This window comes from Papilio xuthus, unplaced genomic scaffold, assembly GCF_000836235.2.
Source record: "Papilio xuthus unplaced genomic scaffold, Pxut_1.1 DF827542.1, whole genome shotgun sequence".
NCBI lineage: Eukaryota > Metazoa > Arthropoda > Insecta > Lepidoptera > Papilionidae > Papilio > Papilio xuthus.
The window spans coordinates 5503169-5517213 of NW_013531107.1; the positions used below are offsets into that span (position 1 = coordinate 5503169).

The 14045-nt window shown below is 33.4% G+C and overlaps 1 protein-coding gene across 1 annotated transcript; it reads left to right on the forward strand.

Moving 5' to 3' along the window:
* Window positions 1-4497: 4497 nt before the first annotated feature.
* LOC106118826 (uncharacterized) lies at window positions 4498-9078 on the forward strand. Its single transcript, NM_001312476.1, is given in 6 exon segments — window positions 4498-4567; window positions 5111-5227; window positions 5230-5293; window positions 5520-5639; window positions 7656-7802; window positions 8551-9078. Coding segments are annotated over 5 exon segments (807 nt in total). The 5' UTR covers window positions 4498-4567; window positions 5111-5201; the 3' UTR covers window positions 9001-9078.
* The last annotated feature ends 4967 nt before the right edge of the window (window positions 9079-14045 follow it).

Sequence of the window (14045 nt, forward strand, 5' to 3'; positions counted from 1 at the left end):
AACTTGAAACTGACCTATTGACGTAATTAAAGTTGGCTTTAAAAGCTTTAAGAGCTTTTCAATTCAAAACTCTTTACGTAACAAGCTCGTTATAAGTACTTTTGGTGGATGAAATTATATTTTAAAAAGTTTTATTTAAATAGATCGGAGAGATACATAAAATGGATAACAAAGTCAGTTGAAAGATAGATAGAAAGTACAGACAGACAAAAAGTGATATTCAATATTTATTTAGGTAAAGTAAAATTATTGACTTCATTAAATACTATTTTTATCGTTGTCTTGATTATTATTTGTTCGTTTTTTTCATCCACCGCATCAATTTGTAAATTGAAATCACTTTGGCAACAGGCCTAATCGGTTGCGAATTTGCCAAAACGATCTAAGATGTACAGCATTGCAGCGGACAGCATACTCTGTTGCAACACAAAACATTTTATGTTGAAACTGATAGCTCAAATACCAAAGAAAAACAATGATAATATAAAGCGTCAAAAATTTAAGCGTCAATAGCCTAATGGTTAAGGGTACGAATTTCCTATCACGAGGTCGGGGTTCGAATCCCGCCATTCGACTTTTGTCACAAACCATATCCTAACACAACCCAAGAGCTTATTTGGAATGGTAAAAGAAATATTAGGAAATCAAAAAAAAGTTTGGCTTTCGATTACATTGTCCATACTCTGATAAAATATTCTTTACCACAGAAACTCCGTTAGCTAGCTTATAAAAAATTGATCGTATTAAGAGTCTAAATGATGAGGTTGATTGGAAATCTGCAATTCTAAGCCAAAGTCGAAGTGGCCTAGACGAAAGTAGAAATTCTAATTTACATAAGGAATTTGGTAACAGTGTTATACATGCTATGTTCTTCAATAGAACCGTATTTATATTATGTAAAGAGCTAGTCATAGTCGTTGAAGTAACGTAAAGTTCAATTGTGCGCGGAAAATCATCGGCCTGAGAGAAATTAATGCGTCGCGCACTAGACTGTGATGCTTTGAAGTCTTAAGCACAAATAGACAGGTACAACATGACCATTATTTAATGATTTCCATTGTGGTTTATTCTATAACTATGATAAATTTTGATAGCTATATCATCTATGTATCACAAGACTTGAAATTTTTTTTTCGATCTGAAATCGATCTTAGTAACAAGTCATGTCCACCGTCAGGCAAAGTTCGTGCTAGGGTTAAAACGTGTCTGTAACTTTTTTAAGCCTTCATGTTAATTGGTGTATACAATGTTAGTGATAAACGCGTAATAGAGTGGAAGCAGACACTGCGCGTTATCAAGCCGCATCAAAATGATAAAGTTTTTAAACACATCCCATGCTACTACAATTTTTGCACATAGTGAACTCGAAAGAAGAGTCGGTGGCACTGAACGTGTTAAAACGTCTTTGAATTACTTAGCAATTGTAACACAAAGTTCCACAATAAGATCAACTCTCTTCAAAAACCCTAGTTCTTTTCATATTCCATAGTAAACTAGCTGTCGCCCGCGACTCCGTCCGCGCGTGATTATAAAATAGATGTTAGCCGATTCTCAGACCTACTCAATATGCTCACAAAATTTCATGAGAATCGGTCAAGCCGTTTCGGAGGAGTATGGGAACGAAAATTGTGACACGATAATTTTATATATAAGATTATTAAACAAACATAAAGATGAAAAATATTTCATCATATTACATTGTAGATAAAATCTATTTGTACTGAGCTTTGTGTGTGGAATATAAACGAATAACATTTGCAGGAGAAACACCTGTGAAAAAGTCAAAGAGTGACGACAGATCTAATAAATGGGAAACTCTCTGTTATTCTTTGGTCTGAGGCACAAGCGACGATATTCAATAAACATCAAAGATTAAAAAATATATATAACATAGGTAATTAAGTTACTAAAGTTACAAATTATTATTTTTTTATAACAGAAGGGGGCAAACGAGCAGCGGGAACACCGAGGTGTTCAACGACGCCCATGGACATCAGCAATACCAGAGGAACCGCAGATGCGTTGCCGGCCTTTTTAGATTTCATTTAAAATAATCTCGTAAGAATTAGTATGCATTATTAGTAGTAAAAATTATTTGTGACTAATTTGTTACAATGCGCCAAATGGTAATTGGTATTGTAAAATTTGCCAAAACTATAAACAGTTACGACTCTATCACACTCACAATCTTTTACTGGATACTTAATTATGCTTTTATGTAGATTACTCTTACTAGACCCAGGTTGCGAGACTCACTTGGTAATCATCAAACAACTCTTGCCGTTTGTGTTTCGGAATAAAAGATAAATATGTTTTAAATGGAGACTTTGGCCTCAGAAACCCCACAGTTTATCATCATCAGCTCACTATACGTCCCCAACGAGGGGCTCGGAGCCTACCCTTAATCAAGGGTGACTAGGCCATCAACCACGCAGGCCAAGTGCGGGTTGGTTGACTTCACACATATCTTTGAATTTCTTTTTAGATATGTGCAGGTTGCATCATGATGTTTTCCTTCACCGTAAGAACTTCTAATAAATGTACATATGTAATTGAGAAATAGAAAAAACACATTGGTATATGGCGGGATTCGAACCAAGAACCTGCAGATTACAAGTCAAGTGCTTGACCCCTGAGCCACCGATCGAAACGGACGTAATTTATTTTTTATATTTACTTATCCTCTACCGCCTATGCCTTAGACAAGGGACTAACACATCAAAGCCGCATCCGTCATACGCAACACGTCTCGTTTGGAATCAAAGTCGCGTGAAATAAGTATAAATAATGTGAAGAATATATTACTACGAGTATACAGACGCGTTAGTAAATGAATGCTTCTTTCTTGTTTCCCTATCATTTTGAGGATAACATTAAGAAAAGATAGTAAACGATTAAGTATTATAATTGGCAATTGATAATGTGTGAGAAAAGTATCATCTTGGGGCTAATTTTTTTTATATTATTTGGTGGCAAGCGGCCATTTAAATTCATCGAAATGGAGACGCAACCTCTGTCTGTTGTTTATCTTTACATTCGACTGAGAAGGAGACGCACGGAAGGAGAATATTTCCCCTTTTATTCGTCAATAAATTGGGGGATGGAAAGAAGTAGCACTGAATCTTAGAACCCGATGTAATGACATCTCAGAAGATCTCTTCGTTTCAAACCTTTCGTACACCTCGTAACTGTTGATGTCCTGGTACTTTCACAAACGCAATAACATGAAGTTTCTTGTTAATTAAATAATATCAATATAACTTTTTATCAATCATACTTTCTAACGGAAAACATTTTTTTCATTTACATAAAGATTGAATGTTAGCCCAGTTATTGTTGCCGTCATGAATTCATTAATCATTGTTACAGCCGTTGTTTTTTATATAAAAATGCTGATATTTTGGATACAATGAAAAACAAACAAAGCGTCGTATCTGAATGTATGTAAATTAAACAAACAATCATTCTCTTATTTATTTGAACTTTATTGACACATCGAAAATAACACGGGACAGACTTAATGATGACTGACGTTTTTCTTTATCAAATAATGTAAAGAAAAAATTATAAAATATTCTGAGCCAAATTCAACTTTAAATTATATTGTAAAGTAAATATTACAGTCTATCACCTCTCCTTTAAATGTTCATATTTTACAAGTCATTCAAAATTATGACGCCTGCAAAATTATATGAGCTATTTTATGACGAAATTTTTTTAAACTATTAAATAACAAAAGGCGTTTTGCCAATAATGTGCCTTTGTTTTATTTTATTTTAAGTCCCTATCATCTGAAATCATAAATTTATACAACCTTCAGCTTAAATAATTTAAGCTTTAGGGAAATTCTAAAATTCAGTGGCTTAACATAAGATATAATCCCCTGAGACTACATGAAATGCTTTCTCCTTTAAAGCATCAGGGAAAGATGCTTTGGACCATCATGGCTAAAAGCGCTAAGCTTCCAAGGAAAATTTATATGGATACTGACTTAAGTTACAACGCGATAACTCGATGTGACAAAATTCAGCAATTAAGAAGGAAATGAAGGAATAGCTTGTGAAGCGTTTTACTGATACGTAATAACACGTATGCCCTGGTTTGGCAGGTGTTGCATGCTTCGCGCAAAATACGCACTAGAAGTGGAGTTACGTAAACCATAGCATCTATTACTATTTAAATGTGCACTAAGAACGACCCTTGACACAATTTAATATAAAAATATAAGATGGTACGCGATAGTTATTTTAATTTAAATGACCATAACAAACACTTAGTGCACATTAAAAGATAACAGAAACAACGCGTGTAATAAACAACAATGTTCTATAAAGATTGTAAATATTTTTAATAATCGGTACGTTTAGACCTCGGAATTATCGCAATTAGATAAAAAGGTTACAACGTCGACCTCCCAAATTTATTAAAGTAATTAAAGTGAGACATACAACACGTGACTTTGCACAACTTTGATTTTAGTTTGAAACATTCGAATTCAACCATTTTGTGAATAATTAAAATGTGGTTAAAGTTACTACTACTGTCGATTCTCTGCTGCAATTCCATAGTAAGTTTTGTTTTCTCTTTATTCGTAAAAACTATTGTTACTAAAAAAGTTATAAAAAAAACACGATTTTAAATCAATTTCCCTCCGCCACTTAAAAGGGATTCCAATGGAGATATTCCTTCAACAATTGTTATTTAAGTAAAGAATTCTTTTGTGTGTAAATCTTGATAACAGTTCGAGTAATAATATTCGAAAATTAGAGCCAAAGTTTAATGCCCGCAACTAATTTGCTAGATAATGTTTAATATTTTATTGTAAACAGGCTGTAAATTCAAAAACAAATATACACGAACTTCAAAGGGTTTTGTGATATTGTTTCCTCGTAGTCACTTGTAGGAATGACTATGATTATGTACTATAAGAGTATTTTTGTAGAGACATTTGTCTACTTTCCATCATTTTCTTATGAGGAATTCGACGAGAAGATGAAGTTCATTATTCGGGATGTAGTTATATAGGACTGTACAAATATCCTCTTTTAATCAGCTTAAAAATAAATTTACAATTCAATGGTAATTAAAACATTAAGTTTATATGTTCTAGTTAACAACATCCATCGATGTCGGTGGAGTGTTGTCAGGTAATCGCATGGCGGGCGTGCCTTTGGGCCGGTCGCTAGGCGACGGCGAGCTGGATGTGGAAGGCATATGCGCGGAGGCAGGCATGGCGTGCCAGAACTGCACCCATGCAGTAACATGTGTCCCACTACCGTATGGCTACTTGAAGGTACCCACCAATACCCTAATATTCATTTCTAGAGATATGAAGTAAACTATTAAGTATAAGATTCACTAACTTACATAACCTTAATTGTGTTATTTTCCATAGAATACGTACTTGAGGCACTAATAACTTCCTTGGTGACCTTCGAAAGATTTTTACATCCCCTGAGGCATTTCTTTACTGACATAGATTCATTTTGCAATTTATTTATGACTATAACATATTTTAGGTTCCCCTTCAAGTGTGCTCAAACGGACAGACATGCAATGCACACAAAGGAGGTTGTTCTGAGAAGGCGGTGCCTGAGTGTCAACCCGCAACACAGAAGCACAAACATTCCTGTGAACAGGTTACTATATCTCTTTTAAATACATAATATCTTACTAATATTATAAACTAGCTGTCGCCCGCGACTCCGTCCGCGTGGATATATAAAAAATTATATATAGATAGGTTAAATAAAAAGCAGCTCTTCAAGGCATTTATTCGAAAAAAATGAATAAATAGTATCCTATGTCTGTCTCCTGGCTCTAAGCTACCTCCTCACCAATTTTCAGCCATATCGGTAAAGCCATTCTTGAGTTATAAATAGTATAACTAACACGACTTTCTTTTATATAAATAAATGCGAATGTGTTGATGTAAGGTATGGATAGATTGCTATTTTGTTAAAAAGTATTTCCAGAATGGATGGATCGATGAAATTTGGTATAGATGTAGAACATATCCCAAAAATGTGTACGGTTCCCGTGGGAAGGTTATGATTTACATATTTACTCGATAACTCCGGAACGGTTCAACACATCTTATTAAAAGGATCAGATATAGAACATAGTCTCGAATAATACATGAGACACTGTTTAGTTTTTTTTATATATACTACGCAGTCGAAGTCGCAGGCAAAAGCTTATACAATAATAAAACTGTTTTACGTATTCATTGGAATAATCTTACTATTATAATATTATAAATCCAAATGAATGGATGGATGGATGTTTGTTTGGAAGGAATGTCCGGAACGGCTGTATGGATTTCGCTAAAATTTGGCGTGACGTAAAACATAGTCTGGAAGAACACATAGGTTACTAAGTTTTTTTTAATTCCGCGCGGGTGGAGTCGCGGGCGACAGCTAGTACTATTATAAAACTAGTCAAAACTAAGAACTTATAATTTGCGCTACAAACGTTTTTAAAATAAGCTAAATAAATGTTTTGCATTAAAATAATTTGCGGATGTTGTTTTCTTTGTAAGTATATTTTTTAATCAGTTCAAGGGAATGTCAAAGCGGAAATATCAGCGTTATTCTTTGAAATATCTTATTGATTGTGCCAAAATTCGCCTTGAACTTTTATGAAAGATTAAATCTGCACAGAGCTATTGCGATTTAATATATCGCTTCGTAAACATTTATTTAGGTTAAGTTTTATTGCAGAAAATAATGTAAAAGTGATATAATTTGCGTAAATACTTCTGTTAAATGTCATAAACAAGGAAGCTAAAAGCCGTCGAATGTTTTTCGAATTAACTGGTTTTAAAAAATAAAACACATTTGTTATTTTGATTGCACAAAAGTGTTTACTAGTCTCTCTCTTTCTCTCTCTATCTTCATGTATGCATCGTTTCCTTACTCCTGAGGTTTGCGACCTATCTTCTTGACTATTTCACGTTGGATGTTTCTGCACTCTATGTGGTTCCCAGCGATGTGGATGACGTTATGCATAGAAGCATCGAGCTTGGTAAATTAAATCCATTGTCGATTTTTCTTTAATTTTAAAAATCGGCTTTAGTCCTTACCACCGATACTTTGGAAAATAAAATATTTTTTAATAGTCATTCCGTCCATTATGAGGCTAAGAAAGAAACTTTCTCAATCTATCAACACGAAGCAACGCTTCACTGATTGCTTCCCTCGAGGTTGAATGGATAGCGCTGACTTTTGTTAAAATCAATCCACCAAAGGCGTAAGTCTGTTATTGATGATTATACCGAATTAAACTATTACAAATAGATAAATTAGTAGTACTTAAATATGATAAATTGGTCTAAATAATCTTGTATTTACGAACAACATAGATTAAAAAAATATCTATTGATTATAATTTTTATTTCCCGAGTCTATCCGCGCGGAATTAAAAAAAATTACTGAACTATGTGTTCTTCCAGATCATGTTCTGGGTACATCTATGCCAAATTTCATCGAGATCCATTTAGCAGTCCTGGAGAAAACTTCTAACAAACATCCATCCATACAAGATTTTTGGATTAATTTATTCCGTTAAAATTACTCCTAAAGTAAGTAAATCATATAGTAATAAACCGTTTCTTTTAAATTAAAATATGCATAGTAATTTTTTCTGGTATTCAGGTGGGAATCTTCCCGGACGCGTTTGACTGCCGCAAGTTCCACCTCTGCTCACCTGCTGAGGGTCTTCCTGATGGTAGACCAGCGGACCACAGAGCAGCATTGTGTCCAAGACACTACGGATATAATCCCCAGTACGCACAGTGTTCGGTAAGTGGTAATAAAATGCTATGTACTCGTATGTTTAAAAATTTGTATGAAAAGAAAAGTAATTTATTTATTTAGTTATTGTTGTTTACATTGTTTAATTAACTTTACTACATTTAAATTGATACAAGAATACGTATTATATTTATTGTTTAAAAATGTCTTTAAATTAAAAACTAAAAAATATTTTTTTTAATTTAAAAAAAAAATACTTAACAAACCATGTTCCACATAAATAAAGGTGCGAGAAAATTGTTTCCGTAAAGGTGGAATGTTAAGGAAAACACAAAATATCCCAAAGGGATGCTCCACGCTCTATTTTGGGGTCCACTTCTAAGATAAGAAAAGAATAGCCTCGAGCGAAGTAATAAATTATGACTGTAGCCTGAATTGGGGACATAAAAAGCTAATTTGAAAAGCCGATGTCGAGAAATCTGTTTTATAAATTATATAAACTTGCCAAATTGAATAACCATTAAGATAAATATACACTAGAGCGTTTTCTCGAGCATTTCTACGTAATGTAACGTTCTTACGAATGGCATAAGTAAAATCAATTTCCAAAGCACGTGATGTTCGTGAAAGGGTGACGATACACTTGAACATATCATGTTCTTTTACAATTAAATGCTCTAGTCTATACTCACCTTTAGAGTAGAGTCATTTTTATATTCGCTACAATTAATTAAAAATACAAACGAAATAAATATATAATAAAATAAAATGATTTCATACTATTCTTTACTTTCAGATTCGACTATTGAACGGACAATGCAGTGATAAGCCTGTACCAGATTGTAAATCAGTGGGAGAAACTGGACCTTTACCAAAAAGTCCTAACCATTACTATGTCTGCCTTCTCAAACGAGGAACTTTACATCCACAAGTATTCATCTGTCCACATGGTTGGTACTTTTGGGATGGATTCTGCAGACCTGAACCACAAGAAACTGTATCAACAGACGATAAAGTAACTACAGAAAACGCAAAGATAGATAATGGATTTGTAGCGGAGACAACTACAGTGAAACCTACAACTAGTAAGATTGAAGGATTCTTTTCAACAGAGAAAGCGGCTACTTACGCTGCTGATACGTTCTTAGCAGACAGATTTGATTTGAGTAACTATGAAACAACTGACGATGTTGTTCCACAAAACGATTATGCTAATTCCTTTGAAAGTGGTACTGATTTTTGGTAACATATCATATAATAATATAAACATATTAAAGGTAATAATGATACATTAAATAGAAGTTAATCTAATTGTAATAGTTATATAGAAATAGCTTTAAATGTTATTACATGAAATGAATTAAAGAAATAAAGATTGTTTTAATGCATCCCGAAAGTTTATAATAATTAAATATAAATGAGATGATGAAAAATGTTGACATTAAATTTTTTGTATCAGAAGATGGCAAACGAGCGAGCGGCTACCTGAAATCGCTGAAATAGCGAAGTGACCGTTGCCCATAGACATACGCAATTGCATATGCGTTGCCTACCTTTAATCGACGGATGAGAGGATGCACAGAAAGAACATATTTTCCCTTTCCATGCATCCTCTCATCCGGAAAGTCCACTTCCACTTCCCATCCATTCCTTTTAATATAAAGTGTGGGAAGGGAAAGAGGACTAAATAAGGCCTCCGGGACGCACACTCATCAGACGAAACGCGAAATTGCTTCCACTTCACGGCTGTTTTCTATGTGGTCGTGGTATTTCACCGGGCGAGCCGGGCCAATTCGTGCGATGTTAAAGCCGGCTCTACCACTGTTAACATTTATAAAACTGAAAGAGTTGCTGCAAATATAGAATCGAAAAGTAACAAAGTACCTTAAAGGAAACATACAGACAAAAATACAAACAATTTCTAATCTGAAATTCCATTAAGCGTTCTTCATGCTTCGAACAACTGATAAGTCCTGCAAACTCTCTCTAAAAGGTTTTTGTCTAACAGAATTTCCTTTGGTGCTAGTAATCTTTTCAAAACGCTGACATTTTCTTCACTCCACCCCTTTAAGATGGAGCGTGCAGATAGCGTGGCACTTACAAAACGTCACGTCATTATCACGATACGAGTACTAAACGAAATTCGTACCGTGGCGAGGTCTCACGTCCAAAACAATCGCCTATCGCACAATTCACCAAACATTTTGTACAAACACAGGACAAATAAACATATTTCCATGATAAAATACATAAGAAACAATAATTAATCATCTTTCCCCATGTATATGTCAAAACTTAAAGACAAACAATCACTTTGAATCAAAAAAAGAAAAGAAACTTACAAAAATTAATCTCATATATAAAATTCTCGTGTCACAATTTTCGTTCCCACACTCCTCCGAAACATCTATTCTTAATCCCGCCCGAACGGAGTCGCGGGCGACAGCTAGTATGATTAATAAAAGTAATAATATCTCCTCCTATATCTATCAGTTGAACAATCTCAAATTATTTAAAATATTATAAGGTGAATTCTGTGCAAATATACACAAAAAAGCTAAAAATTTAGTCAAGCAAATCTTTGAAGAAAAGTGGCGGTCTACAACACATGACTACAAAACTAGAGGTCTGCTGCTAGAATTTCATCAATAACACTATAACGGACATGTCCAGGTAATTGAAGCATTCCTGGCGATCCTAGCTAACGTCGTTCCGCTAGACCTTTGTCCTGAGGTACAAAGGCCTATCTCCGCGATCTTCCCGAGCCTCAGACTTCGGCTACAAGTGTTATTAACCAACATGTTTCGCTAGCCCGCGCCACAAGCTCTTCACCGTTTGTATATTTTTTTATATGTTACTAATAATATAAATACACAGTTTAGGTGGATGGATGGACGTTTTTTTGAAAGTTATCCGTAACGGCACAACGGATCTTTATCAAATTTGGCAATGATGAACATAGTCTGGTAGAACACATAAGCTACTTTTTAAGTTTTTTTTTAATTCCGCGCGGATGGAGTTGCTGGTGACAGATAGTACATAATATATTCATGTATGTACATATATGATTTGGAAATATGAAACGATTACTTCTTACATAAATCTTTTGTTTTTTTAAAGTGTACAAATATAAAAATATCTAAGACGAAAAAAATAAGTTTTTTTTTCGTCTTGATCTGTTTTTTGCACCTTCATTTTCTACGGCTGTCCGCTGTCATCCCGGCAGCTGAACGTTCGAAAATGAAATTTAAATTCCGAATGTCAAAAAGATTTTCTTCATTTCAATTTTAATGGCTTTGTTTTGTTACAATTGTTATTTTTAAGAAAGAATTGTCATTTGTTTTTTATCGTTTCGATTATTATAGTTAATTTTTTTTGTAATTATATTCTTGCAATGAATATTGTAAAAGGCTTTTTTAAACAACAGTGTTGTCGTATCTTACAAAAATAACTCAACAAGGCCATCCGATAAAAGTAAGTATAACATTTTTGTACACAAAAAAAAAACAAAGCTCTGTTATCATACCGAATATTTCTACGAAAAACATTTTCGTTACAATTTGCAGAAGAAAATTTGCAAATTTTTTCGCATATTATCTGTGTTCTGCGGTTGACGTGCTTTTTATTTTGGAGAGAGTCCAAAAGTAATTCGGGTCCCTCTACAATATGCGCATTTTATTACGCGGTGTGCGGTCATTAAGGCTCGCGGTTTTCGGGGCCCTACTTGCAGCGGGTGTTGAAAATATATAATACTTTAAACTCGATATAACATCAAGGACCGAGTATTTTGCGACGTAACATAGAGTGGACGTTATAATATGTAACATTTACTATTCGAACACAATATGGTTCTACTCTGAACATATACTAAATTATTAATTATACACTTAGACATAGAAAAATATCCAAGGTTTCTTTAAAAATAATTTGCTAAAAATGAAAAAATAATATATATTTCATTTAACTTAAGTTACTATTATACATTGCAGAAATAGAACGTGGATTTTTAAATTTTTTCACGTCTTACATTAACTAATTTTGTCAGGCCAAAAAATTTTTCCTAACCTAATTTTTTTTTACCACTAACAAGTCTTCTAAGGACTTAAGTTAGTATAACTAACATTTAAATAACACTAAATAACATAGCCATAGCAATTACTTGATAGCAATAAATCAGTACGTCTGCTAAATACCATAAATCGAAGCTCTCGCAAATTCCCAGCCAACATCAGCTGTAGAGCATTAAACATGTTACGAGGATAAGCACTTAAATACTAAGCGTGTCTACCTAAGATTAATAGTGCTTTGCCATACTACAGTTATATCGCGAATCATCTTTAATCAAATGTAATATTACTTTTATAAGTCCGAATGTTTGAATTATATTTTGTACCACGTAACTCCAGAACGTGACTAAAATGTGTAAAATATATCGTCGTCCTAACTATAATTTTTTAATGGGTCTCAAAAAAATTTAGTCTCAGAAATCCATTGTAAGCCGAGGGAATAGTTTGTTTTATCATAACACTAGCTGTCGCCCGCGAGTCCTTCCGAATGGTGTTAAATAACTTGATTAATGGCCTATGTGTTCTTCTTAAGTCTAAAGTTAACATCTAAAATCTAGACTATAGTCTACATCTATGACAAATTTCAGCAAATTATCCATCCATCCATGTAAACTTTTGCATTTATAGATAACATTGTTATTGCGAATGTTTGTATGGATGTTTGTTACCAATGATGAAAACGGCTATATGCTACAGTACTTTCCATTCAAGAAAAAAAATCAATTATTGGATAGATTGTTTTTTGTTTTTAACTCAATAATTCCACGACCAATAGACTCATTTTTTTTATTTCTCGCAGACGAAGCTGGCAATAACAGCTAGTATACAATAAAATTGTCATGAATCATTTTGTATGTAATTTTGATGAACGTAGGTGGAAATCTAATAGCACGTCTGTGCGGATCATTAATATGTCTACATTGTCTTTTTATATGACCCTATTTTTTACAGCGATGGAATTAGTAGAGGCAGCACAATAGTGTGTATAAGACGTATGAAAAGTAAAATCTTGTAAATGAAAAAATCTAAGGAAAGTACAGGATAACTTTTGGATAAACTGTAATCGTGAATAACCTATTTAAATAACAAACGTAACTACTCGATTAGTTAATCTATGTATGAGATGGTAATTAGCACTATTGAATATTAAACCAAAAGTTAATCATCAATCATATTGTGTCTGGAAACTATTGATTAAGACAGAATCATTACCATTGGGTTTAAATTAAATAAATACAATCACTAAAAAACCAAATTCACTGAATATTTTATCTGAAAAGTACGAAATTACGTGAGGTGCGTCTGGACTGCGCCAAATGAAGGCCGTGATCTCTACCCCACTAGTTATGTTGTGGACGAATTTATTTATTTGACTTTGTTTACGTCCTTTTAACGCTACATATAATAATTATTTGTTTTAGGCACCAAAGTGCTAAATGCCGCAGGTCTGTGTGAGAATTCTAACCCCGCTTTATCTCACATCTTGTACCACACGGCCGCAGTGCAGGGCTAACGGTGTACAAAAAACGAGAACCTCTGACATTAGACACTGGAATTGCATCAGAGCTCGGTGCTTCGACGTGGGAAGTTTACCTATAGATGATAGTTGCAGCTACGATAGATCGATTGTATGGAGACGGCTTTGTTCCATAAATATTCTTCTCGTTTCAACATCTCGGAATTTATTTGTTTAACAGGTGTATTGTCGGAGTTTCGCTCTATTGTGGGAAATACTACGTCTATTGTATTAAAATTTTTCGCATTTTCAAACATTTATCGATTCGAATGTTTTGTTTATTTATATAAAAATTCTTTTATTCACTTTGAGTTGTATTTACTAAAATTGTCCGTCAAATAATCGATGTAGATTAAACTTCAAAAATCTATACATAAACGGAATAAAAAATTTATAAATATAAAAACTAGTCTACTTATTTTTTCCTTTCTTAATTCTTAACTTTTAACCATAAATATACAAAAATTAATTTAAATACTATTTAACATATTTTACAAACATAAATACTATTTTTTTTTCAATACAAAATAATTGCTTTTCCTCATTAAAATACAATTTAAATAATATTGTACATAATGAGCACTTGTAATACATATCATGGTCAAAATGACAACACAAACAGGTTCTGTCTACGACACTATGTTATCTTGGGTGCAAATTTCAACCTAGATCGTTCGCGTTTTAATTTTCATACAACAAAAGGTATAA